The sequence below is a fragment of the Oncorhynchus clarkii genome, chromosome 4 (assembly GCF_045791955.1).
Source record: "Oncorhynchus clarkii lewisi isolate Uvic-CL-2024 chromosome 4, UVic_Ocla_1.0, whole genome shotgun sequence".
NCBI classification, from domain to species: domain Eukaryota; kingdom Metazoa; phylum Chordata; class Actinopteri; order Salmoniformes; family Salmonidae; genus Oncorhynchus; species Oncorhynchus clarkii.
In genome coordinates this window covers 2,197,215-2,223,256 of record NC_092150.1, presented here as the reverse complement: position 1 = coordinate 2,223,256, position 26,042 = coordinate 2,197,215, and the positions used below count along the sequence as shown (strand labels likewise).

General features: G+C 45.4%; 1 protein-coding gene across 1 annotated transcript in view; it reads left to right on the top strand.

Moving 5' to 3' along the window:
- LOC139407463 (multiple EGF-like-domains 11) overlaps window positions 1–26,042 on the top strand; it is a 265,679-nt gene that overhangs the window by 142,978 nt on the left and 96,659 nt on the right. Inside the window, exons 4-6 of the mRNA XM_071151258.1 lie at window positions 8,011–8,257; window positions 8,427–8,547; window positions 14,064–14,200. Of these exons, the coding sequence (XP_071007359.1) occupies window positions 8,011–8,257; window positions 8,427–8,547; window positions 14,064–14,200 (505 nt within the window). The remainder of the gene's footprint in view (window positions 1–8,010; window positions 8,258–8,426; window positions 8,548–14,063; window positions 14,201–26,042) is intronic.

The following is a 26,042-nucleotide window of genomic DNA, read 5'->3' as shown; positions in this document are numbered from 1 at the left end:
TTAGTCTATACTGTATCTAATATAATCATTAGTGTATACCATATCTATTATAGTCATTAGTCTTCATATTATCTAATACAATCATTAGTCTTCATATTATCTAATATAATCATTAGTCTATACTGTATCTAGTATAATCATTAGTCTTCATATTATCTAATATAATCATTAGTCTTCATATTATCTAATATAATCATTAGTCTATACCGTATCTAATATAATCATTAGTCTATACTGTATCTAATATAATCATTAGTCAATACCGTATCTGATATAATCATTAGTCTTCATATTATCATATATAATCATTAGTCTTTATATTATCTAATATAATCATTAGTCTATACCATATCTAATATAATTATTAGTCTATATATTATCTACTATAATCATTAGTCTTTATATTATCTAATATAATCATTAGTCTTCATATTATCTAATATAATCATTAGTCTTCATATTAACTAATATAATCATTAGTCTATACTGTATCTAATATAATCATTAGTCTTCATATTAACTAATATAATCATTAGTCTATACCATATCTAATATAATCATTAGTCTTCATATTATCTAATATAATCATTAGTCTTCATATTAACTAATATAATCATTAGTCTATACTGTATCTAATATAATCATTAGTCTTCATATTAACTAATATAATCATTAGTCTATACCATATCTAATATAATCATTAGTCTTCATATTAACTAATATAATCATTAGTCTATACTGTATCTAATGTAGTCATTAGTCTTCATATTATCTAATATAATCATTAGTCTTCATATTAACTAATATAATCATTAGTCTATACCATATCTAATATAATCATTAGTCTTCATATTAACTAATATAATCATTAGTCTATACTGTATCTAATGTAGTCATTAGTCTTCATATTATCTAATATAATCATTGGTCTTCATATGATCTAATATAATCATTAGTCTATATATTATCTAATATAATCATTAGTCTTTATATTATCTAATATAATCATTCGTCTTCATATTAACTAATATAGTAATTAGTCTTTATATTATCTAATATAATCATTAGTCTTCATATTAACTAATATAATCATTAGTCTATACTGTATCTGATATAGTCATTAGTCTATACCGTATCTAATATAATCATTAGTCTATACTGTATCTAATATAATCATTAGTCTATACTGTATCTAATATAATCATTAGTCTTCATATTATCTAATATAATCATTAGTCTTCATATTATCTAATATAATCATTAGTCTATACTGTATCTAATATAATCATTAGTCTATACTGTATCTAATATAATCATTAGTCTATACTGTATCTAATATAATCATTAGTCTATACTGTATCTAATATAATCATTAGTCTATACCGTATCTAATATAGTCATTAGTCTATACCGTATCTAATATAATCATTAGTCTTTATATTAACTAATATAATCATTAGTCTTCATATTATCTAATATAATCATTAGTCTATACCATATCTAATATAATCATTAGTCTATACCGTATCTAATATAATCATTAGTCTATACTGTATCTAATATAATCATTAGTCTATACTGTATCTAATATAATCATTAGTCTATACCATATCTAATATAGTCATTAGTCTATACTGTATCTAATATAGTCATTAGTCTATACCATATCTAATATAATCATTAGTCTTTATATTATCTAATATAATCATCAGTCTATACTGTATCTAATATAGTCATTAGTCTATACTGTATCTAATATAATCATTAGTCTATACCATATCTAATATAGTCATTAGTCTATACTGTATCTAATATAGTCATTAGTCTATACCATATCTAATATAGTCATTAGTCTATACCATATCTAATTTAATAATTGGTCTATACCATATCTAATATAATCATTGGTCTATACCATATCTAATTTAATCATTGGTCTATACTGTATCTAATATAATAATTGGTCTATACCATATCTAATATAATCATTGGTCTATACCATATCTAATTTAATAATTGGTCTATACCATATCTAATATAATCATTGGTCTATACCATATCTAATTTTATCATTGGTCTATACCATATCTAATTTAATAATTGGTCTATACCATATCTAATATAATCATTGGTCTATACCGTATCTAATTTAATCATTGGTCTATACCATATCTAATTCAATAATTGGTCTATACCATATCTAATATAATCATTGGTCTATACCGTATCTAATTTAATAATTGGTCTATACCATATCTAATATAATCATTGGTCTATACCGTATCTAATTTAATCATTGGTCTATACCGTATCTAATTTAATCATTGGTCTATACCGTATCTAATTTAATCATTGGTCTATACCATATCTAATATAATCATTGGTCTATACCGTATCTAATTTAATAATTGGTCTATACCATATCTAATATAATCATTGGTCTATACCGTATCTAATTTAATCATTGGTCTATACCATATCTAATATAATCATTGGTCTATACCGTATCTAATTTAATAATTGGTCTATACCATATCTAATATAATCATTGGTCTATACCGTATCTAATTTAATAATTGGTCTATACCATATCTAATATAATCATTGGTCTATACCGTATCTAATTTAATCATTGGTCTATACCGTATCTAATTTAATCATTGGTCTATACCATATCTTACACCAATATCCTGCTAGTATTTTTTATTTTATTTAAACAGGAAGTAATATAGTATTAGAAAAAAAGTGTTCCAAAAAGGTTCTTCAGCTGTTCCAGGTAGAACCCTTTTTGGTTCCAGGTAGAACCCTTTTTGGTTCCAGTAGAACCCTTTTTGGTTCCAGTAGAACCCTTTTTGGTTCCAGTAGAACCCTTTTTGGTTCCAGTAGAACCCTTTTTGGTTCCAGGTAGAACCCTTTTTGGTTCCAGTAGAACCCTTTTTGGTTCCAGGTAGAACCCTTTTTGGTTCCAGGTAGAACCCTTTTGAGTTCCATGTCAAACCCTTTGTGGAAAGGGTTCTACATGGAACCCAAATGGGTTCTACCTAGAACCAAAAATTGTTTTTCAAAGGGTTCTCCTACGAGGACAGCCGAAGAACCACTTTTCATGTTGTACTGTATACATCACTTTTTTTTTTTCTAAGAGTGGTTTTGAGACTCAGTGAGTAGCAATCTTACACGCACACACACACAGAGGACAGTCCACCTGACGTTATGAGTCTGAGCTGCCCTCTCTACAGGCCCACAGGACAGAGGGGCGTCATTAATAAGAGAACGTCTGTTTGAGGGAATAGCAGTCGTTTATTGTTCCTGTAACGTAATGTTTCCTCCATCGTTTCCTCTCCAGGGGACATAAACAGGAAACCGCTCACCCAGAGGCGGTGCTCCTAGTGGTCGGTGACTTTAATGCAGGGAAACTTAAATCCGTTATTTTCCTCATTTCTACCAGCACGCCACCTGTGCAACTAGAAGCAACACAACTCTAGACCTTCTTTACTCCGCACACAGAGACCTGTACGAAGCTCTCCCTCGCCCTCCATTTGGCAAATCTGACCATAATTATATCCTCCTGATTCCTATTTACAAGCAAAAACAGGAAACAGGAAGTAGCAGTGACGCGCACAATACGGAAGTTGTCCGATGAAGCGGATGCTAAGCTACAGGACTGTTTTGCAGCACAGACTGGAATATGTTCTGGGATTCATCCCATGGCATTGAGGAGTTTACCACATCAGTCACTCGCTTCATTAGTAAGGGCATCGACGACATTGTCCGTACATATCCCAACCAGAAGCCATGGATTACAGGCAACATCCGCACTGAGCTAAAGGCTAGAGCTGCCACTTTCAAGGAGCGGGACTGTAACGCTTATAAGAAATCCCGCTATGCCCTCCGACGAACCATCAAACAGGCAAAGCATCAATACACGACTAAGATTGAATCTCACTACACTGGCTCTGACACTCGTCAGATGTGGCAAACAATCGCGGATTTTAAAGGGAAACCCTGCCGCGAGCTGCCCAGTGACGAGAGCCTACCAGACTTGCAAAATACCTTCTATGCTCGCTTCTACGCTTGCAACACGGAACCATGCATGAGAGCACCAGCTATTCAGGATGACTATGTGATCACGCTCTCTGGAGCGATGTGAGTAAGTCCTTTAAACAGGTCAACATTCACAAGGCCGCGGGGCCAGACGGCATCTCAGGATGCGTACTCTGAGCATGCGCTGACCAGTCGGCAAGTGTCTTCACTGACATTTTCAACCTCTCCCTGACTCAGTCTGTGAAACCTACATATTTCAAGTAGACCACCATAGTCCCTGTGCCCAAGAACACTGAGGTAATCTGTCTAAATGATTATCACCTTGTACCAATCACGTCTGTAGCCATGAAATGCTTTGAACGGCTGGTCATGACTCACATCAACACCATCATCCCAGAAATCCTGTACCCAATTCACATACCGCCCCAACAGATCCATGGATGATGCAATCTCTATTGCACTCTACACTGCCTTTTCCCATCTGGACAAAAGGAACACCTATGTGAGAATGCTATTATTAATTGACTACAGTTTAGCATTCAATATCGTAGCGCCCTCCAAGCTCATCACTAAACTAAGGACCTCCCTCTGCAACTGGATCCTGGACTTCCTGACGGACCGTCCACAGGTGGTGAGGATAGACAACCTCTAGGGAGGAGGTCAGAGATCTGGCAGTGGTGTGCCAGAACGACACCCTCTCCGTTAATGTCAGCAAGACAAAGGAGATGATTGTGGACTACAGGAAACTCTTTTGACATACGCTGTTGTTACTGTCTATTATCTATCCTTTACCCCTACCTGCAGTATACTGCTGTTACTGTCTATTATCTATCTTGTTGCCTAGTCACTTTATCCCTACCTATATGTACATATCTACCTCAAAAGCTCATCCACCTGCACCTTGACTCCGTACTGGTACCCTGTGTATATAGCCAAATTACCGTTACTTATTGTGTATTCATTCCTCATGTTATTCATTTTCTATTTATTTATATATATATATATTTTTTTTTCTCTGCATTGTTAGGAAGTAAGGCCCGTCAGTCAGCATTACACTGTTAGTCTACACCTGTTGTTTAACCAACCATGTGACGAATAAAATGTGGTTTGATTGAAGAGGCAGGTGTTTACAGCCCCAGGAAGTATTAATTTGTCACTAATGTTGGGATCTGTCTGAGTAAGGTGCTATTTGGGATCCAGCCTAGGTCTGTTATGTATTAATGGTGTGAGTGGTCTGTGTCACCTGGACAGATATTTCCCTATTGATTCTCTTATAAAGCAGATTCAATTATAACTGTATGTCTCAAATGGCACGCTATTCCTTATATGGTGCACTTTTTGCTCTGGTCTAGAGTAGTGCACTATATAGGGAATAGGGCTCCATAGGGCTCTGATCTAAAGTAGTGCACTACATAGGGAATAGGGATCCATAGGGCTCTGGTCTATAGTAGTGCACTACATAGGGAATAGGGATCCATGGGGCTCTGGTCTATAGTAGTGCACTACATAGGGAACAGGGTTCCATAGGGCTCTGGTCTATAGTAGTGCACTACATAGGGAATTGGGTGCCACCAGGGACTCAGCCATGTTCCAGCGGTCTCCCCTTGATGTGTGCTCTCTCCATGCCAGCCTAATCAGGGCTGTGTGTGTGTGGGTGTGTGTGTGGGTGTGTGGGTGTGTGGGTGTGTGGGTGTGTGTGGGTGTGTGTGGGTGTGTGTGTGGTCAGGTGGACTGAAGGCTAATGGTTGTCACTGAGGCCTGTTGCAGCCAGGTAACACAGTGGGGAGCTGATCAGACCTGTGTCTGTCTGCCACACACACACACACACACACACACACACAGGCTCACAGCAAGGGGGTGATCAGACCCTTTCTGCTGCGGAAACCTACTGCCCTGATGGGGGGTCTGGAACCAGGCTGGACACAGCTGGAGCTACGTTATATAATAGACTGTGTGTGTGTGTGTGTGTGTGTGTGTGTGTGTGTGTGTGTGTGTGTTCAATGGTGCTAGCTTATCTGCCTCTCAGGGTGGACAGAGCAGGGGGACTTCTCCTCTCCCATCTCCTCCTCTCTCCTCTCTCCTCTCCTCTCCTCTATTCTCTCCTCCTGTCTCCTCCTCTCTTCTCTCCTCCTCTCTCCTCTCCTCCTGTCTCCTCCTATCTTCTCTCCTTCTGTCTCCTCCTCTCTCCTCTCCTCCTATCTCCTCCTCTCTTCTCTCCTGTCTCTTCCTCTCTCATCTCCTCCTGTCTCCTCCTCTCTCCTCTCCTCCCGACTCCTCCTCTCCCCTCTCTCCTCTCCTCTCTCCTCCCGTCTCCTCCTCTCTCTTCTCTCCTCTCCTCCTCTCTTCTCTCCTCCCGTCTCCTCCTCTCTTCTCTCCTCTCCTCCTGTCTCCTCCTCTCCCCTCTCCTCCTGTCTCCTCTTCTCTCCTCTCCTCCTGTCTCCTCCTCTCTCCTCTCCTCCTGTCTCCTCCTCTCCTCTCCTCCGGTCCTCCTCTCTCCACTGCTCCAGTCTTCTCCTCTCTCCTCTCCTCTTGTCTCCTCCTCTCTCCTCTCCTCCTGCCTCCTCATCTCCTCTCCTCCAGTCTCCTCCTCTATCCTCTCCTCCTGTCTCCTCCTCTCTCCTCTGCTCCGGTCTTCTCCTCTCTTCTCTCCTCCTGTCTCCTCCTGTCTCCTCTCCTCCTGTGTCCTCCTGTCTCCTCTCCTCCGGTCCTCCTCTCTCCTCTCCTCTGGTCTCCTCCTCTCTCCTCTCCTCTGGTCTCCTCTCTCCTATCTCCTCTCTTCTGGTCTCCTCCTCTCTCCTGTCTCTCTTCTCAGATCTCTCTTCTCTCCTCTCCTCTCTCTTCTTTCCTTCTCTCTACCCCTGTCCACTCCTTTCTTTCTCCTCTTCCTCTCCTCTGTTCTCCTCTCTCTTTCCTCCCAGTCCTCTCTCTTTCTCCTCTCCCCTCTCCTCTTCTCTGATTTGGCACGAATGAGTTCCCTGAAGGTTGGTGCACCTGCCACGCAAACGACCATGGACCATTAAATGTGTGTGTGTGTGTGTTAAGAGGCCCTGGAACATTAAAGCTGGCGTGTTTGTGGGTTGGGGCCGTGCAGGCAGAGGTGGTCAGGATAATAGATGAGGAGTTTAGCAAGAACAGCTCTGTTCTCTGTTCTGCAGTCTGTCAACACTCATCTGTCTGGCTGCCTCACTGCAGTCTGTCAACACTCATCTGTCTGGCTGCCTCACTGCAGTCTGTCAACACTCATCTGTCTAGCTGCCTCACTGCAGTCTGTCAACACTCATCTGTCTGGCTGCCTAACTGCAGTCTGTCAACACTCACCTGTCTGGCTGCCTCACTGCAGTCTGTCAACACTCATCTGTCTGGCTGCCTCACTGCAGTCTGTCAACACTCATCTGTCTGGCTGCCTAACTGCAGTCTGTCAACACTCATCTGTCTGGCTGCCTAACTGCAGTCTGTCAACACTCATCTGTCTGGCTGCCCAACTGCAGTCTGTCTGGTTGCATCCCAGATAGCACCTATTCCCTTTACAGTGGCCTAGTTCAGATCAGAGCTCTAGGGGAAGCAGCCCCTACCAACCTTTATCTGTCAATGAGAAGTTTTCAGTGTGATCTCCTTGCTCCCTCAGCTCAGCACAGCTCTCTGCTCCCTCAGCACAGCTCTCTGCTCCCTCAGTACAGCTCAGCTCTCAGCTCAGCTCCCTCTCTGCTCCCTGTTGAACTCTGCCCCCCCCCCCTGTATCTTTAGGCTGGTTGTTGAACTCTGACCCCCCCCCCCCCCTGTCTCTCTAGGCTGGTTGTTGAACTCTGACACCCGCTGTGTCTCCAGGCTGGTAGTTGAGGAGCATTGTGATTATATAACAGTGAATATACAGAGTGGTCTGTCTGGTCTCTCACCCCAGCTACATACCGACGGGTCGATCTGCTTTCTGTTCTGCTCGTGTTGATTCTGTCTGTGTGTCTCTGTCCCCAGGTTGTCAGAGTGACTTCTGGGGCCCCCACTGCAGTAACCGGTGCCAGTGTCAAAACGAGGGCAAGTGTAACCCCATCACGGGGGCGTGTGTGTGTACAGACGGGTACCAGGGTTGGCGCTGCGAAGAGCCCTGTGAACCTGGGTACTATGGCAAGGCCTGCCATCTCATCTGCCAGTGTCTCAACGGAGCCACCTGCCATCATCAGACTGGAGACTGCATCTGTTCTCTGGGATACTCTGGAGCCTTGTCAGTACTGACACACACCACACACACACACACACACACCACACACCACACCACACCACACACACACACACACACACACACACACACACACACACACACACACACACACACACACACACACACACACACACACAATCTGTTGTAAGCCAGTATCTGTTCTATCCCTTAGCTGTGGTGAGCGGTGTCCCAGTGGTAGTCATGGACAACAGTGTGATCAGAGCTGTTCCTGTCAGAACGGAGGATCCTGTCATCACGTCAGTGGAGAGTGTTCCTGTCCCGCTGGATGGACGGTAGGTCATTCATGTTACAGTTTTTTTCGATTGCTAAACGACAGTGGGCACAACTGGAGTCACGTGTGCAAAACTCTAACTACAGTCTGCACTACCAACAGTCACCTGAGCTAAACAGTTCACATCACCTGCAAAACTCATTCCAAGCAACACAACTCTTAACACATGGCTCAAAACACGCTCAGTGCAGCCAAACACTATGCACAACCCTCACTGAGATAACACACACTGTCACTCAGAACACACTGAGAGTAAAAACACTAGCATCAAACACCAATACAGAAAATACAAACTTTTCATCTTTACAGTTTGAACAATTTCAGTGACTTCATACAAAGTAATATTTTCTTCAAAGAAAAGAGTGACATTCTTTCACATGATTTATTACAATTTTTAGAACATAACAATTCTTTAAGGTAAATGAAAATTAGCAGTTTGCTTCAATAGTCTGTAGTAATTTACGGAATTACAGTAATGAGAAAAAAAAGGTAGAAACTAAAAGTACATACTGTAATTCGAACAAATAATTGAGGGGCTAATCCTGCCTCTCTCTAGCATCAGGCCACAGGTTTTCTTCAACATTACATCTAATGTTTTCTCTTGCCATGCACTTGGGGAAGAACCTTCTGGAGTGCCTTATCCATCCCTGGCAGTCCTCTGGACTCGTGTCCTCACATCCGGCACGCATGGCTTCCAAAAGAGACATTTGGTCATGTGGGTGGTGACCAAACACTTTCCACCTCCAGGCAGAGAAAAACTCCTCTATTGGGTTGAGGAAGGGTGAATATGCAGGCAGGTACAAAACCATAAATCTGTGATGTGCTGCAAACCAATCTGTGACAGCTGCAGAGTGGTGAAAAGCAACGTTATCGCAAACTATGACAAAAACTTGGGGGTTTCTTACTGGCTCCCCCTGTTCTGCTGGCACTAGCTGAGCATAGAGCTGTTCTAGGAAAGCTATAAGCCTTTCTGTGTTGTATGGGCCAATGAGTGGTGTGTTGAGAAGCAAACCATCATTGGCCATTGCAGCACACATGGTGATATTTCCCCCCCTTTGGCCTGGAACCTCCACAGTGGCCCTTTGACCTGTAACATTCCTTCCTCTGCGCCGTGTTTTGGCAAGGTTAAATCCAGCTTCATCGATAAATACAAATGAACGTGGTCTTTCCAGTGCTTCCACCTCCATTACTCTCTGAAAAACAGTAAGTGCACAGTTTTACTGTAGAAATGCTAGTGTTTTTTTTTTACTGTAAATATTTTGTGTAGCTGTGTACGTAACCTCAGACGTCTTACCTGGACATATCTGGTATCTTTGCTCTTTTACCCGTTCACTGTTTCTCTCGAACGGTACAGTGTATAACTGTTTCATTGTAACTTGGTGTTTCTTTAGGACTCGAGCAATAGTTGTTGTGCTGACAGAATTAACATTTTCAAATATATCATTATCAGCCAGCACTCTATCTTGAATCTCCCGCAGTTTTATTGCATTGTTGACAACAACCATGTCAACAATAGCATTTTCCTGCGCATCTGAAAATATTTTTCCTCTTCCCCCTGTTGGGGGCAGCCTTTGGGTCCTGTTGTAAAAATATATTTTACAGTCAAACTTACTGTAATATATATCTGTGTAAATATTCTATAATTGCAATACAAAATAGATTCCTGTAATGTTTTCATTTACTGTAAGGATGTAACTCTCACCTGTTTGCATGATGGAAAATTCGCATTACAGATGCCACTGTGGATCTTTGCAGATTGGGTTGCACCCTCAACCCTGCCTCTCTCAATGAGAGACCATGGTTCACGACATGGTCTATAAGTGTAGCCCTTATTCCATCTGAAATAACAGCTCTTTGTCTTCTTTGTCTCCCTCCACGCATCCGCCCTCTCCCTGCCACCCTTCTCCCTCCACGAACCCATCTTCCTTGTTCCATTTCCAAAATGAGTCTTTCTGAGCTCTACCTATATATACTGTAATATGTGTGTGTGTTCACTAACAAGTCTAAAACAAGACACCTGCTTAGCCTTTCAGCTGAAATTGCAATCAGCAGTGTTTGAAAGGCACAAGGCTGAAATCTATTCCGTTTTGAATGTGTGGTTCACAGTTTTGACAGCAGTGTGTTAGCATTTGAACAAAGTGCTGTAAATCCACAGTGTTGTGCAGGTTGTGGTTAAAGTCATGGGATAAGTGTGTAGAGTTTTGAAAACTGTGTTCAAGCAATGAAAAACGAACTAGAGTTTGGTCCCCATGAACTGCTGCTGTGCAGACTGTAGTTAGAGTTTTGCACATGTGACTCCAGTTGTGTCCACTGTCGTTTAACAATCGAAAAAAACTGTAACAACAGATAGAAAAGACGTACCCAATTTGACCTCTGTTGACCTACAGGATCACAAGAAATATATCACTGTTTCTTGATATCAGATTTTACCTTCGTCTACAAAAAAAAACTATGAACTTCGGTTTGAGTGGTTATAATCAGACATTATCGTCGATCTACTTCTACCTCTTCAACTTCCTCTCCTCTCCCTCACTATGTCATACCCCTAGTCTGTTTTCCTGTGTTCTTCCACCTCAACTTCCTCTCTTCTTCCTCACTCTGTCATACCCCCAGTCTGTTTTCCTGTGTTCTTCCTCCTCAACTTCCTCTCCCTCACTCTGTCATACCCCTAGTCTGTTTTCCTGTGTTCTTCCTCCTCAACTTCCTCTTCCTCACTCTGTCATACCCCTAGTCTGCTTCCATGTGTTCTTCCTCCTCAACTTCCTCGCTTCTTCCTCACTCTGTCATACCCCTAGTCTGCTTTCATGTGTTCTTCCTCCTCAACTTCCTCTTCCTCACTCTGTCATACCCCTAGTCTGCTTTCATGTGTTCTTCCTCCTCAACTTCCTCTCCCTCACTCTGTCATACCCCTAGTCTGTGTTCCTGTGTTCTTCCTCCTCAACTTCCTCTCCCTCACTCTGTCATACCCCTAGTCTGTGTTCCTGTGTTCTTCCTCCTCGACTTCCTCTTCCTCACTCTGTCATACCCCAGTCTGTGTTCCTGTGTTCTTCCTCCTCAACTTCCTCTCCCTCACTCTGTCATACCCCTAGTCTGTGTTCCTGTGTTCTTCCTCCTCAACTTCCTCTCCCTCACTCTGTCATACCCCTAGTCTGTTTTCCTGTGTTCTTCCTCCTCAACTTCCTCTCCCTCACTCTGTCATACCCCTAGTCTGTGTTCCTGTGTTCTTCCTCCTCAACTTCCTCTCCCTCACTCTGTCATACCCCTAGTCTGTGTTCCTGTGTTCTTCCTCCTCAACTTCCTCTCCCTCACTCTGTCATACCCCTAGTCTGTTTTCCTGTGTTCTTCCTCCTCAACTTCCTCTCCCTCACTCTGTCATACCCCTAGTCTGCTTTCATGTGTTCTTCCTCCTCAACTTCCTCTTCCTCACTCTGTCATACCCCTAGTCTGTGTTCCTGTGTTCTTCCTCCTCAACTTCCTCTCCCTCACTCTGTCATACCCCTAGTCTGTTTTCCTGTGTTCTTCCTCCTCAACTTCCTCTCCCTCACTCTGTCATACCCCTAGTCTGTGTTCCTGTGTTCTTCCTCCTCAACTTCCTCTCCCTCATTCTGTCATACCCCTAGTCTGTGTTCCTGTGTTCTTCCTCCTCAACTTCCTCTCCCTCACTCTGTCATACCCCTAGTCTGTGTTCCTGTGTTCTTCCTCCTCAACTTCCTCTCCCTCACTCTGTCATACCCTAGTCTGTTTTCCTGTGTTCTTCCTCCTCGACTTCCTCTTCCTCACTCTGTCATACCCTAGTCTGTGTTCCTGTGTTCTTCCTCCTCGACTTCCTCTTCCTCACTCTGTCATACCCCAGTCTGTGTTCCTGTGTTCTTCCTCCTCAACTTCCTCTCCCTCACTCTGTCATACCCCTAGTCTGTGTTCCTGTGTTCTTCCTCCTCAACTTCCTCTCCCTCACTCTGTCATACCCTAGTCTGTGTTCCTGTGTTCTTCCTCCTCGACTTCCTCTCCCTCACTCTGTCATACCCCTAGTCTGTGTTCCTGTGTTCTTCCTCCTCAACTTCCTCTCCCTCACTCTGTCATACCCCTAGTCTGTGTTCCTGTGTTCTTCCTCCTCAACTTCCTCTCCCTCACTCTGTCATACCCCAGTCTGTGTTCCTGTGTTCTTCCAATACTCTTGACTGTATTGTCATGTATTAATGTCTCTGTATCAAACAGATCCACTATACACTGAGTATACAAAACATTAGGAACACACTGTTCTTTCCATGACATAGACTCACCAGGTGAATCCAGGTGAAAGCTATGATCCCTTATTGATGTTGTTAAATCCACTTCAGACAGTGTAGATGAAGGGGAGGAGACAGGTTCATTTTTAAGCCTTGAGAAAATTGAGACGTGGATTGTGTATGTGTGTCATTCAGAGGGTGAACGCAAGACAAAATATTTAAGTGCCTTTGAACTGGGTATGGTAGTAGGTGCCAGGCGCACCAGTTTGTGAACACTTTCCAGTGTGTATCAAGACTGGTCACCCAAAGGACATCCAGGCAACTTGACACAACTGTGGGGAAGCATAGGAGTCAACATGAGGCCAGCATCCCTGTGGAACGCTTTAGACACCTTGTAGAGTCCATGGACCAGCATCCCTGTGGAAGCATTGGAGTCAACATGGACCAGCATCCCTGTGGAACGCCTTTCAACACCTTGTAGAGTCAACATGGACCAGCATCCCTGTGGAACGCTTTTCAACACCTTGTAGAGTCAACATGGACCAGCATCCCTGTGGAACGCCTTTCAACACCTTGTAGAGTCAACATGGACCAGCATCCCTGTGTAATGCTTTTCAACACCTTGTAGAGTCAACATGGGCCAGCATCTCTGTGCAACGCTTTCAACACCTTGTAGAGTCAACATGGGGCCAGCATCCCTGTGGAACGCTTTCAACACCTTGTAGAGTCAACATGGGGCCAGCATCCCTGTGGAACGCTTTAAACACCTTGTAGAGTCAACATGGACCAGCATCCCTGTGTAAGCATTGGAGTCAACATGGGCCAGCATCCCTGTGGAACGCTTTCAACACCTTGTAGAGTCAACATGGGCCAGCATCCCTGTGGAACGCTTTCAACACCTTGTAGATTCAACATGGACCAGCATCCCTGTTGAACGCTTTCTGCACCTTGTGGAGTCCATGTCCCGTACTAATTGAGGCTGTTCTGAGGGCAAAAGGGGGGTGTGTAACTCAATATTAGGAAGGTGTTCTTAATGTTTTGTAGACTCAGTATATTGTATATTGTGTATATCAGGGCTCAGTGTCTGATCCAGTATATCAGGGCTCAGTGTCTGATCCAATATATATATTCTGGTTGTGTTCCTCAGGGCTCAGTGTCTGATCCAGTATATATTTATATTCTGGATGTGTTCCTCAGGGCTCAGTGTCTGATCCAGTATATATATATTCTGGTTGTGTTCCTCAGGGCTCAGTGTCTGATCCAATATATATATTCTGGTTGTGTTCCTCAGGGCTCAGTGTGTGCCCAGCCGTGCCAAGTGGGCAAGTATGGCATCAACTGCAGCAAGGACTGCTCCTGCCTTAACGGTGGACTGTGTGACCATGTCGCTGGTCAGTGCCAGTGTACCCCAGGTTACAGTGGACGGAGGTACGTCATGTAGTTTATTACACTGCCTGCTTGACTACTGACTTACCGCTCTCTTTTTTAACACCCTTTTTCTCCTCAATGTCCTGGTATCCAATTGGTAGTTACAGTCATGCCTCATCGCTGCAACTCCCGAACGAATTTGGGAGAGGCAAAAGGTCGAGAGCCGTGCGTCTTTCTCCGAAACACAACCCAACCAAGCCGCACTGCTTCTTGACACAATGCCCACTTAACCCGGAAGCCAGCCGCATCAATGTGTCAGAGGAAACACCGTACACCTGGCGACCGTGTCAGCGCGCACTGCGCCCGGCAACACCACAGGAGTCGCTAGTGCTAGATGGGACAAGGATTTCCCTGCCGGCCAAACCCTCCCCTAACCCGGACGATGCTGGGCCAATTGTGCATCGCCCCATGGGTCTCCCGGTCGTGGCCGGTCTCTTACTGCTCTTAACTCCCTGTGAAGCGTAAGGGATAAGGCCGGTTGTGTGACCACATCGCTGTGTAGTGCCAGTGCACAGCAGGCTACAGTTGGTGGAGGGTGAATTACAATCATACAACAGACCTTATTCTTATCATAGCCACGATTTTCATTATAATGAATGTGATCAAAATCTAGGCTAGCATGGTTAGGATGAATCTAGTCTAGCGGGTTTAGGATGAATCTAGACTAACGGGGTTAGGATGAATCTAGACTAGCGGGGTTAGGATGAATCTAGACTAGCAGGGTTAGGATGAATCTAGACTAGAATGATTAGGATACATCTAGACTAGAATGGTTAGGATACATCTAGACTAGCAGGGTTAGGATACATCTAGACTAGAATGGCTAGGATACATCTAGACTAGAATGGTTAGGATAGATCTAGACTAGCAGGGTTAGGATACATCTAGACTAGCAGGGTTAGGATACATCTAGACTAGCATGGTTAGGATACATCTAGACTAGAATAGTTAGAATAAATCTAGACTTGCAGGGTTAGGATGAATCTAGACTAGCAGGGTTAGGATAAATCTAGACTAACGGGGTTAGGATGAATCTAGACTAGCGGGGTTAGGATAAATCTAGACTAGAATGGTTAGGATAAATCTAGACTAGAATGGTTAGGATACATCTAGACTAGCAGGGTTAGGATACATCTAGACTAGCAGGGTTAGGATACATCTAGACTAGCAGGGTTAGGATAAATCTAAACTAGTGGGGTTAGGATAAATCTAGACTAGTGGGGTTAGGATACATCTAGACTAGCAGGGTTAGGATAAATCTAGACTAGAATGGTTAGGATACCTCTAGACTAGAATGGTTAGGATAAATCTAGACTGGCAGGGTTAGGATGAATCTAGACTAGCGGGGTTAGGATACATCTAGACTAGAATGGTTAGGATACATCTAGACTAGCGGGGTTAGGATACATCTAGACTAGCATGGTTAGGATAAATCTAGACTAGTGGGTTAGGATAAATCTAGACTAGCGGGGTTAGGATACATCTAGACTAGCAGGGTTAGGATGAATCTAGACTAGCAGGGTTAGGATACATCTAGACTAGCAGGGTTAGGATGAATCTAGACTAGCAGGGTTAGGATGAATCTAGACTAGCAGGGTTAGGATACATCTAGACTAGTGGGGTTAGGATAAATCTAGACTAGTGGGGTTAGGATAAATCTAGACTAGCGGGGTTAGGATAAATCTAGACTAGTGGGGTTAGGATAAATCTAGACTAGCAGGGTTAGGATAAATCTAGACTAGAATGGTTAGGATAAATCTAGACTAGAATGGTTAGGATACATCTAGACTAGCAGGGTTAGGATAAATCTAGACTAGAATAGTTAGGATGAATCTAGACTAGCGGGGTTAGGATAAATCTAGACTAGCGGGCTTAGGATAAATCTAGACTAGAATGGTTATAATAAATCTAGACTAGAATGGTTAGGATGAATCTAGACTAGCGGGATTAGGATAAATCTAGACTAGCGGGGTTAGGATAAATCTAGACTAGCAGGGTTAGGATACATCTAGACTAGAATGGTTAGGATGAATCTAGACTAGCAGGGTTAGGATAAATCTAGGCTAGCGGGGTTAGGATGAATCTAGACTAGCATGGTTAGGATGAATCTAGACTAGCGGGGTTAGGATAAATCTAGACTAGCGGGGTTAGGATACATCTAGACTAGCATGGTTAGGATGAATCTAGACTAGCGGGGTTAGGATAAATCTAGACTAGCGGGGTTAGGATAAATCTAGACTAGCGGGGTTAGGATAAATCTAGACTAGAATGGTTATAATAAATCTAGACTAGTGGGGTTAAGATGAATCTAGACTAGTGGGGTTAGGATACATCTAGACTAGAATGGTTAGGATGAATCTAGACTAGCGGGGTTAGGATACATCTAGACTAGAATGATTAGGATAAATCTAGACTAGCAGGGTTAGGATAAATCTAGACTAACGGGGTTAGGATGAATCTAGACTAGCGGGGTTAGGATACATCTAGACTAGAATGATTAGGATAAATCTAGACTAGCAGGGTTAGGATAAATCTAGACTAACGGGGTTAGGATGAATCTAGACTAGCGGGGTTAGGATAAATCTAGACTAGAATGGTTAGGATAAATCTAGACTAGAATGGTTAGGATACATCTAGACTAGCAGGGTTAGGATACATCTAGACTAGCAGGGTTAGGATACATCTAGACTAGCAGGGTTAGGATAAATCTAGACTAGAATGGTTAGGATAAATCTAGACTAGAATGGTTAGGATACATCTAGACTAGCAGGGTTAGGATACATCTAGACTAGCATGGTTAGGATGAATCTAGACTAGCAGGGTTAGGATAAATCTAAACTAGTGGGGTTAGGATAAATCTAGACTAGTGGGGTTAGGATACATCTAGACTAGAATGGTTAGGATAAATCTAGACTAGTGGGGTTAGGATACATCTAGACTAGAATGGTTAGGATAAATCTAGACTAGCGGGGTTAGGATAAATCTAGGCTAGCGGGGTTACTCTCCACACAAAAACCCATACAAAGCTCTCGCTCGACCCTCCATTTGGCAAATCTGACTAACTCTATCCTCCTGATTCCTGTTTACAAGCAAAAACTCAAACAGCAAGTACCAGTGACGCATTCAATACTAAAGTGGTCAGATGAAATGGATGCTAAACTACAGGACTGTTTTGTTAGCACAGACTGGAATATGTTCTGATGGCATTAAGGAGTCACCGGCTTCATTAATAAATTATTCGACAACGACGTCCCCACAGTGACCGTATGTACAGTATATATATCCCAACCAGAAGCCATGGATTACAGGCAACATCTGCACTGAGCTAAAGGCTAGAGCTGCCGCTTTCAAGGAGCGGGAGACTAATCCGGATGATAGTAAGAAACCCCGCTATGCCTGGCGACGAACCATTCAAACAGGCACGTCGTGTCGACATCACTAAGGAATTATGGTGGTTCACACACACCAACACAGTCATGAAGCGGGCACGACAACACCTCTTCCCCCTCGGGAGACTGAAAATATTTGACCCTCAGATCCTCAAAAATATGTTCCACCATTGAGAGCATTTTGTCTGGCTGCATCACCACTTGTTATGGCAACTGCTTGGCATCCGACCGCAAGACGCTACCGAGGGTAGAGCGTATGGCCCAGTACATCACTGGAGCCGAGCTCCCTGCCTTCCAGAACCTGTTTACCAGGCAGTGTCAGAGGAAAGGCCATAAAAATGGTCAAAGCCTCAAGACTGTTTTCAGAACAACTTCTACCGCTAAGCCAAACAGGGCATTCGGAAAGTATTCAGATCCCTTGATTTTGTTACGTTGCAGCCTCATTCTAAATTGGATTAAATTCATGATTTTCTTCATCAAACTACACACAATATCCCCATAATGACAAAGAGAAAAACTCTTTGCAAAAATGTTTTTATACAGATATACCTTATAAGTATTCGTAAGTATTCAGACCCTTTGAAACAGGATTATCTGGTCTGATGAAACCAAGATTAAACTCTTTGGCCTAAATGCCAAGTGTCACGTCTGGAGGAATCCTGGCACCATCCCTACGGTGAAGCATGGTGGTGGCACCATCCCTATGGTGAAGCATGGTGATGGAAGCATCACACTGTGGAGGATGTTTCTCAGTGGCAAGGACTGGAAGACTAGTCAGGATCGAGGGAAAGATGAACGGAGCAAAGTACAGAGAGATCCTTGATGAAAACCTTCTCCAGGGCACTCAGGACCTCAGACTGGGGCGAAGGTTCACCTTCCAACAGGACAACGACCCAAAGCAAATAGCCAAGACAACGCAGGAGTGGCTTCTGGACAAGTCAAAGAATGTCCTTGAGTGGCCCAGCCAGAGCCCGTACATGAACCAGATTGAACATTTCTGGAGAGACCAGAAAAAAGCTGCTCAGTTGTGCACCGGGGCCTCCCACTCTTTCTATTCTGGTTAGCGATAGTTTGCGCTGTTCTGTGAAGGGAGTAGTGCACAGCGTTGTATGATACTTTCAGTTTCTTGGCAATTTCTTGCATGGAATAGCCTTCATTTCTCAGAACAAGAATAGACTGACGAGTTTCAGAAGAAAGTTCTTTGTTTCTGGACATTTTGAACCTGTAATCGAACCAAAAATTGCTTTTCTTTCAAAAACAAGGACATTTTTAAGTGACCCAAAACTTTTGAACAGTAGTTTAGGTAATATGGTACCATTTAGGACAGACTCCACTACTGTATATAGGTAATATGGTACCATTTAGGACAGACTACACTACTGTATGTAGGTAACAGTAAACCATTTAGGACAGACTACACTACTGTATATAGGTAACAGTAAACCAGTTAGGACAGACTACACTACTGTATGTAGGTAACAGTAAACCATTTAGGACAGACTCCACTACTGTATATAGGTAACAGTAAACCATTTAGGACAGACTACACTACTGTATATAGGTAACAGTAAACCATTTAGGACAGACTACACTACTGTATATAGGTAAGAGTAAACCATTTAGGGCAGACTACACTACTGTATGTAGGTAACAGTAAACCATTTAGGACAGACTACACTACTGTAAATAGGTAACAGTAAACCATTTAGGACAGACTCCACGGAGTTATTCTCCTCAGTTCCCTCAGACTGAGCTACCAGGGCAGGTTATCAGATCTCCTCAGTTCCCTCAGACTGAGCTACCAGGGCAGGGTATCAGATCTCTTCGGTTCCCTCAGACTGAGCTACCAGGGCAGGTTATCAGATCTCTTCGGTTCCCTCAGACTGAGCTACCAGGGCAGGTTATCAGATCTCCTCAGTTCCCTCAGACTGAGCTACCAGTGCAGGTTATCAGTTCCCTCAGACTGAGCTACCAGGGCAGGTTATCAGTTCTCTTCAGTTCCCTCAGACTGAGCTACCAGGGCAGGTTATCAGATCTCTTCAGTTCTCTCAGACTGAGCTACCAGGGCAGACTCTCTTCTCTTCAGTTCCCTCAGACTGAGCTACCAGGGCAGGCTATCAGATCTCTTCAGTTCCCTCACTGAGCTACCAGGGCAGGCTATCTTCTCTTCAGTTCCCTCAGACTGAGCTACCAGGGCAGGCTATCTTCTCTTCAGTTCCCTCAGACTGAGCTACCAGGGCAGGCTATCAGATCTATTCAGTTCCCTCAGACTGAGCTACCAGTGCAGGTTATCAGTTCCCCTCAGACTGAGCTACCAGGGCAGGTTATCAGATCTCTTCAGTTCTCTCAGACGGAGCTACCAGGGCAGACTATCTTCTCTTCAGTTCCCTCAGACTGAGCTACCAGGGCAGGTTATCAGATCTCTTCAGTTCCCTCAGACTGAGCTACCAGGGCAGGTTATCAGATCTCTTCAGTTCCCTCAGACTGAGCTACCAGGGCAGGTTATCAGATCTCTTCAGTTCCCTCAGACTGAGCTACCAGGGCAGGTTATCAGATCTCTTCAGTTCCCTCAGACTGAGCTACCAGGGCAGGCTATCAGATCTCCTCAGCTCCCTCAGACTGAGCTACCAGGGCAGGTTATCAGATCTCTTCAGTTCCCTCAGACTGAGCTACCAGGGCAGGTTATCAGATCTCTTCAGTTCCCTCAGACTGAGCTACCAGTGCAGGTTATCAGTTCCCTCAGACTGAGCTACCAGGGCAGGTTATCAGATCTCTTCAGTTCCCTCAGACTGAGCTACCAGGGCAGGCTATCAGATCTCCTCAGTTCCCTCAGACTGAGCTACCAGTGCAGGTTATCAGTTCCCTCAGACTGAGCTACCAGGGCAGGTTATCAGATCTCTTCGGTTCCCTCAGACTGAGCTACCAGGGCAGGTTATCAGATCTCCTCAGTTCCCTCAGACTGAGCTACCAGTGCAGGTTATCAGTTCCCTCAGACTGAGCTACCAGGGCAGGTTATCAGTTCTCTTCAGTTCCCTCAGACTGAGCTACCAGGGCAGGTTATCAGATCTCTTCAGTTCTCTCAGACTGAGCTACCAGGGCAGACTCTCTTCTCTTCAGTTCCCTCAGACTGAGCTACCAGGGCAGGCTATCAGATCTCTTCAGTTCCCTCACTGAGCTACCAGGGCAGGCTATCTTCTCTTCAGTTCCCTCAGACTGAGCTACCAGGGCAGGCTATCTTCTCTTCAGTTCCCTCAGACTGAGCTACCAGGGCAGGCTATCAGATCTATTCAGTTCCCTCAGACTGAGCTACCAGTGCAGGTTATCAGTTCCCTCAGACTGAGCTACCAGGGCAGGTTATCAGATCTCTTCAGTTCTCTCAGACGGAGCTACCAGGGCAGACTATCTTCTCTTCAGTTCCCTCAGACTGAGCTACCAGGGCAGGTTATCAGATCTCTTCAGTTCCCTCAGACTGAGCTACCAGGGCAGGTTATCAGATCTCTTCAGTTCCCTCAGACTGAGCTACCAGGGCAGATTATCAGATCTCTTCAGTTCCCTCAGACTGAGCTACCAGGGCAGGTTATCAGATCTCTTCAGTTCCCTCAGACTGAGCTACCAGGGCAGGCTATCAGATCTCCTCAGTTCCCTCAGACTGAGCTACCAGGGCAGGTTATCAGATCTCTTCAGTTCCCTCAGACTGAGCTACCAGGGCAGGTTATCAGATCTCTTCAGTTCCCTCAGACTGAGCTACCAGGGCAGGTTATCAGATCTCTTCAGTTCCCTCAGACTGAGCTACCAGGGCAGGTTATCAGATCTCTTCAGTTCCCTCAGACTGAGCTACCAGTGCAGGTTATCAGTTCCCTCAGACTGAGCTACCAGGGCAGGTTATCAGATCTCTTCAGTTCCCTCAGACTGAGCTACCAGGGCAGGCTATCAGATCTCCTCAGTTCCCTCAGACTGAGCTACCAGGGCAGGTTATCAGATCTCCTCAGTTCCCTCAGACTGAGCTACCAGGCCTTCTCTTCAGCCTAAAGCCACCTGGATAAAAACTCTTCCAGAACACAGCTTTCTGTCTCTTTTAATATTTGGCTAAACTGCCCTCATTCATTTAGTGAAGTGACAGGTGAATGAACCTGAAATCGAGTTAGACTGTATTAATCCCCTACGCTACACTACACCCACCTCTCTGCCTGGAGAACTACTTTACCCAGACGTGAATAGGGTACAATTTGGGAGACACAACCCAGTCTGAAGCCAATGTCATTTAAACATGAAACATAACTAGTCCATGTGATAATGTAATTGAGCTATCTATCTGGCTGCTAATGGTTCTGCTGGACACCTGAGATCGATGCTGTGCCAGGGATGGTATATTTAAGGTCCTGTAGAAGTCTCCTCTAAGGAATCTCTCTCTCTCTCTCTCTCTCTCTCTCTCTCTCTCTCTCTCTTTCTCTCTCTCTCAGCCTCTCACTCTGTCTCTCTCACTCTCTCTCTCTGTTGCTTTCTCTCTGTCTCTCTCGCTTTCTGTCTCTCTCTCTCTCTCTCTCTCTCTCTCTCTCTCTGTCTCTCTCTGTCTCTCTCTGTCTCTCTATCTGTCTCTCTCTCTGTCTCTCTCTCTCTCTCTCTCAGCCTCTCTCTGTCTCTCTCTCAACCTCTCTCTGTCTCTATCTCTCTGTCTCTCTCTCTCTCTCTCTGTCTCTCTCTCTGTCTCTCTCTCTCTCTGTCTCTCTCTCTGTCTCTCTCTCTCTCTCTCTCTCTCTCTCTCTCTCTCTCTTTCTCTCTGTCTCTCTCTCTTTCTTTATCTATGTCTCTCTCTCTCTCTCTTTCTCTCTGTCTCTCTGTCTCTCTCTCTCTCTCTCTTTCCCTCTCTCTCTCTCTCTCTCTCTCTCTCTCAGCCTCTCTCTCTCCATGCTGAGAAACCGGCCTACTCTGATTAGAGTCATGCAGCTGGGCTCCCCTTGGATAACCCTTGTGGTGGTTTAGAGTAGGTCTGATTGTTATTGGTACTCTGAACCTCACCTAGCCTGACTGGATAACAATCTCAGCCTGAAGGGACCTGGGGGGTCTGCCTGGGAGGGGGTCTGCCTGGGAGGGGGGCTGCCTGGGAGGTCTGTCTGGGAGGGGGGCTGCCTGGGAGGGGGGCTGCCTGGGAGGTCTGTCTGGGAGGGGGGCTGCCTGGGAGGGGGGGGGGGGTCTGCCTGGGAGGGCTGCCTGGGGGGTCTGCCTGGGAGGGCTGCCTGGAGGGGCTGCCTGGGAGGGGGGGGGGGGGGGGGCTGCCTGGGAGGGCTGCCTGGAGGGGCTGCCTGGGAGGGGCTGCCTGGAGGGGCTGCCTGGGGGGGGTGGGGGGCTGCCTGGCGGGTGGGGGGGGCTGCCTGGATGGTCTGCCTGGGGGGTCTGCCTGGGAGGGCTGCCTGAGGGGGGGTGGGGGGGGGCTGCCTGGAGGGGTGGGGGGCTGCCTGGTAGGGCTGCCTGGGAGGGCTGCCTGGGGGGTGGGGGGGGCTGCCTGGATGGGCTGCCTGGAGGGGCTGCCTGGATGGGCTGCCTGGGAGGGCTGCCTGGATGGGCTGCCTGGTGGGGCTGTCTGGGGGGGCTGCCTGGAGGGGGGGGGGGGGGGGGGGGGGGGGCTGCCTGGAGGGGCTGTCTGGGAGGGCTGCCTGAGAGGGCTGCCTGGGGGGGGGGGGGGGGGCTGCCTGGGAGGGCTGCCTGGGAGGGTCTGCCTGGGAGGGCTGCCTGAGGGGGGGTGGGGGGGGGCTGCCTGGAGGGGTGGGGGGCTGCCTGGTAGGGCTGCCTGGGAGGGCTGCCTGGGGGGTGGGGGGGGCTGCCTGGATGGGCTGCCTGGAGGGGCTGCCTGGATGGGCTGCCTGGGAGGGCTGCCTGGATGGGCTGCCTGGTGGGGCTGTCTGGGGGGGCTGCCTGGAGGGGGGGGGGGGGGGGGGGGGGGCTGCCTGGAGGGGCTGTCTGGGAGGGCTGCCTGAGAGGGCTGCCTGGGGGGGGGGGGGGGGGGCTGCCTGGGAGGGCTGCCTGGGAGGGGCTGCCTGGGAGGGGCTGCCTGGGAGGGGCTGCCTGGGGGGGGTGGGGGGCTGCCTGGTAGGGCTGCCTGGGAGGGGCTGCCTGGGAGGGCTGCCTGGGAGGGGCTGCCTGGGAGGGGCTGCCTGGGGGGGGTGGGGGGCTGCCTGGTAGGGCTACCTGGGAGGGCTGCCTGGGGGGTGGGGGGGGCTGCCTGGATGGTCTGCCTGGAGGGGCTGCCTGGATGGGCTGCCTGGGAGGGCTGCCTGCCTGAGGGGGGGGGGCTGCCTGGGGGAAGTGAAACGATGCAGTTAATCTGAAGTGCTTTTAAATGTGTTTTTTTAATTTAACGTTTCTAAATTGCTTTCAACACATAATTTACAAGCGCATTGCATAGCGGTGGGTGTAGTGTAGTGGCGGCACCCCGTCAGAAGAGGAGGCGTGGCTTATTTGGGGCGTGGCTTTGAATCGGGGCTAATGGCTGTGTCATCTAAATTACACTATAAGGACTTGGGAATACGATGTCATTGCTAAGGTAGGCACATATTTAGTAGAAAACAGCTTCACCATCATCATCATCATCATGTTGTCAAATATACTTTAGACAGATGGCAACGTTGTCAATAGAATGTTCTTCAAAAATAGCTAGCAATGCTAACGATAGCTAGCTAAAAATCTGGAGGTCTCCCCTCAAGCTTAGCTAGCTAGCTAGCGTTATACTGCATCTCAATCTGGTGACATTAAAATGATGACACTAATTATTTGCTTTCTTTAGAAATGTCATTCTGTTTTCAACCCCCCGTAATAAACATTAGACTTAACTAGGCAAGTCAGTTAAGAACAAATTCTTATTTTCAATGAGGGCCGAGGAACAGTGGGTTACCTGCCTTGTTCAGAGGCAGAACAACAGATTTTTACCTTGGCAGCTCGGGGATTCGATCTTGCAAACTTTCGGTTGCAAGTCCAACGCTCTAACTACTAGGCTACCTGCCACCTTTACACTCTAACCACTAGGCTACCTGCCACCTCTACACTCTAACCACTAGGCTACCTGCCACCTCTACACTCTAACCACTAGGCTACCTGCCACCTTTACACTCTAACCACTAGGCTACCTGCCACCTCTACACTCTAACCACTAGGCTACCTGCCACCTCTACACTCTAACCACTAGGCTACCTGCCACCTCTACACTCTAACCACTAAACTACCTGCCACCTCTACACTCTAACCACTAGGCTACCTGCCACCTCTACACTCTAACCACTACGCTACCTGCCACCTCTACACTCTAACCAGTAGGCTACCTGCCACCTCTACACTCTAACCACTAGGCTACCTGCCACCTCTACACTCTAACCACTAGGCTACCTGCCACCTCTACACTCTAACCACTACGCTACCTGCCACCTCTACACTCTAACCACTAGGCTACCTGCCACCTCTACACTCTAACCACTAGGCTACCTGCCACCTCTACACTCTAACCACTAGGCTACCTGCCACCTCTACACTCTAAACACTAGGCTACCTGCCACCTCTACACTCTAAACACTAGGTTACCTGCCACCTCTACACTCTAACCACTAGGCTACCTGCCACCTCTACACTCTAACCACTAGGCTACCTGCCTCTTCTACACTCTAACCACTAGGCTACCTGCCACCTCTACACTCTAACCACCAGGCTACCTGCCACCTCGACACTCTAACCACTAGGCTACCTGCGGTCTGGTTTCAATATTGTGGCCAGTAAAATGTTACGACTTTCTTCGTCCAGACGTTTGGACTCATTATTTCATGTTTATTAAACCAGCACAATTTCTTTGTTTGCAAGGAATTTATTTAATTGCAAAGTGAAAAATTCTACTTGGAACAAGATAAATAAAAAAAATGGGTTATGATTATTTTAAATATAAGTTTGTGTTTGTGTTGTTTAACCAAACAGGAAGTGGAGTCTAAAAGGTTGCAACTTGAAATATAATATATTTTAATAATTTAATAATGAAATAGAACACTTCAATCATATATTTGGTTTCAACAAACATTGTTTTTTTTTCAATTGAGAAAAACAGATTTATTTTAATTGTAATTAATTGCGGTCATTTTGGGGGGGTTTATCCAAAGAGTTTTTTTTTTTTTACAGTTTAGTAGTCTGACTGTCTGTAAACATCTCGGTGTGGGGTCTGAATATTTACAGTCTCTGCAATCCAGTTAGGTCACTGGGTCTTCACTTGTTTATAGGGGCTGGACTTTTACCACTATAGTACTGTTGTTATTCCATTCTTCCCAATGGTACCCATTATATGCATATCCTGGCTTCTGGGCCTGAGCAACAGGCAGTTTACTTTGGGCACATCATTCAGGCAGGAAGTGGAGAGAAAAGGGGCATAGCCCTAAGAACTTTTAGAGGCTGGACTTTTACCACTGTAGTACTATTGTTATTCCCTA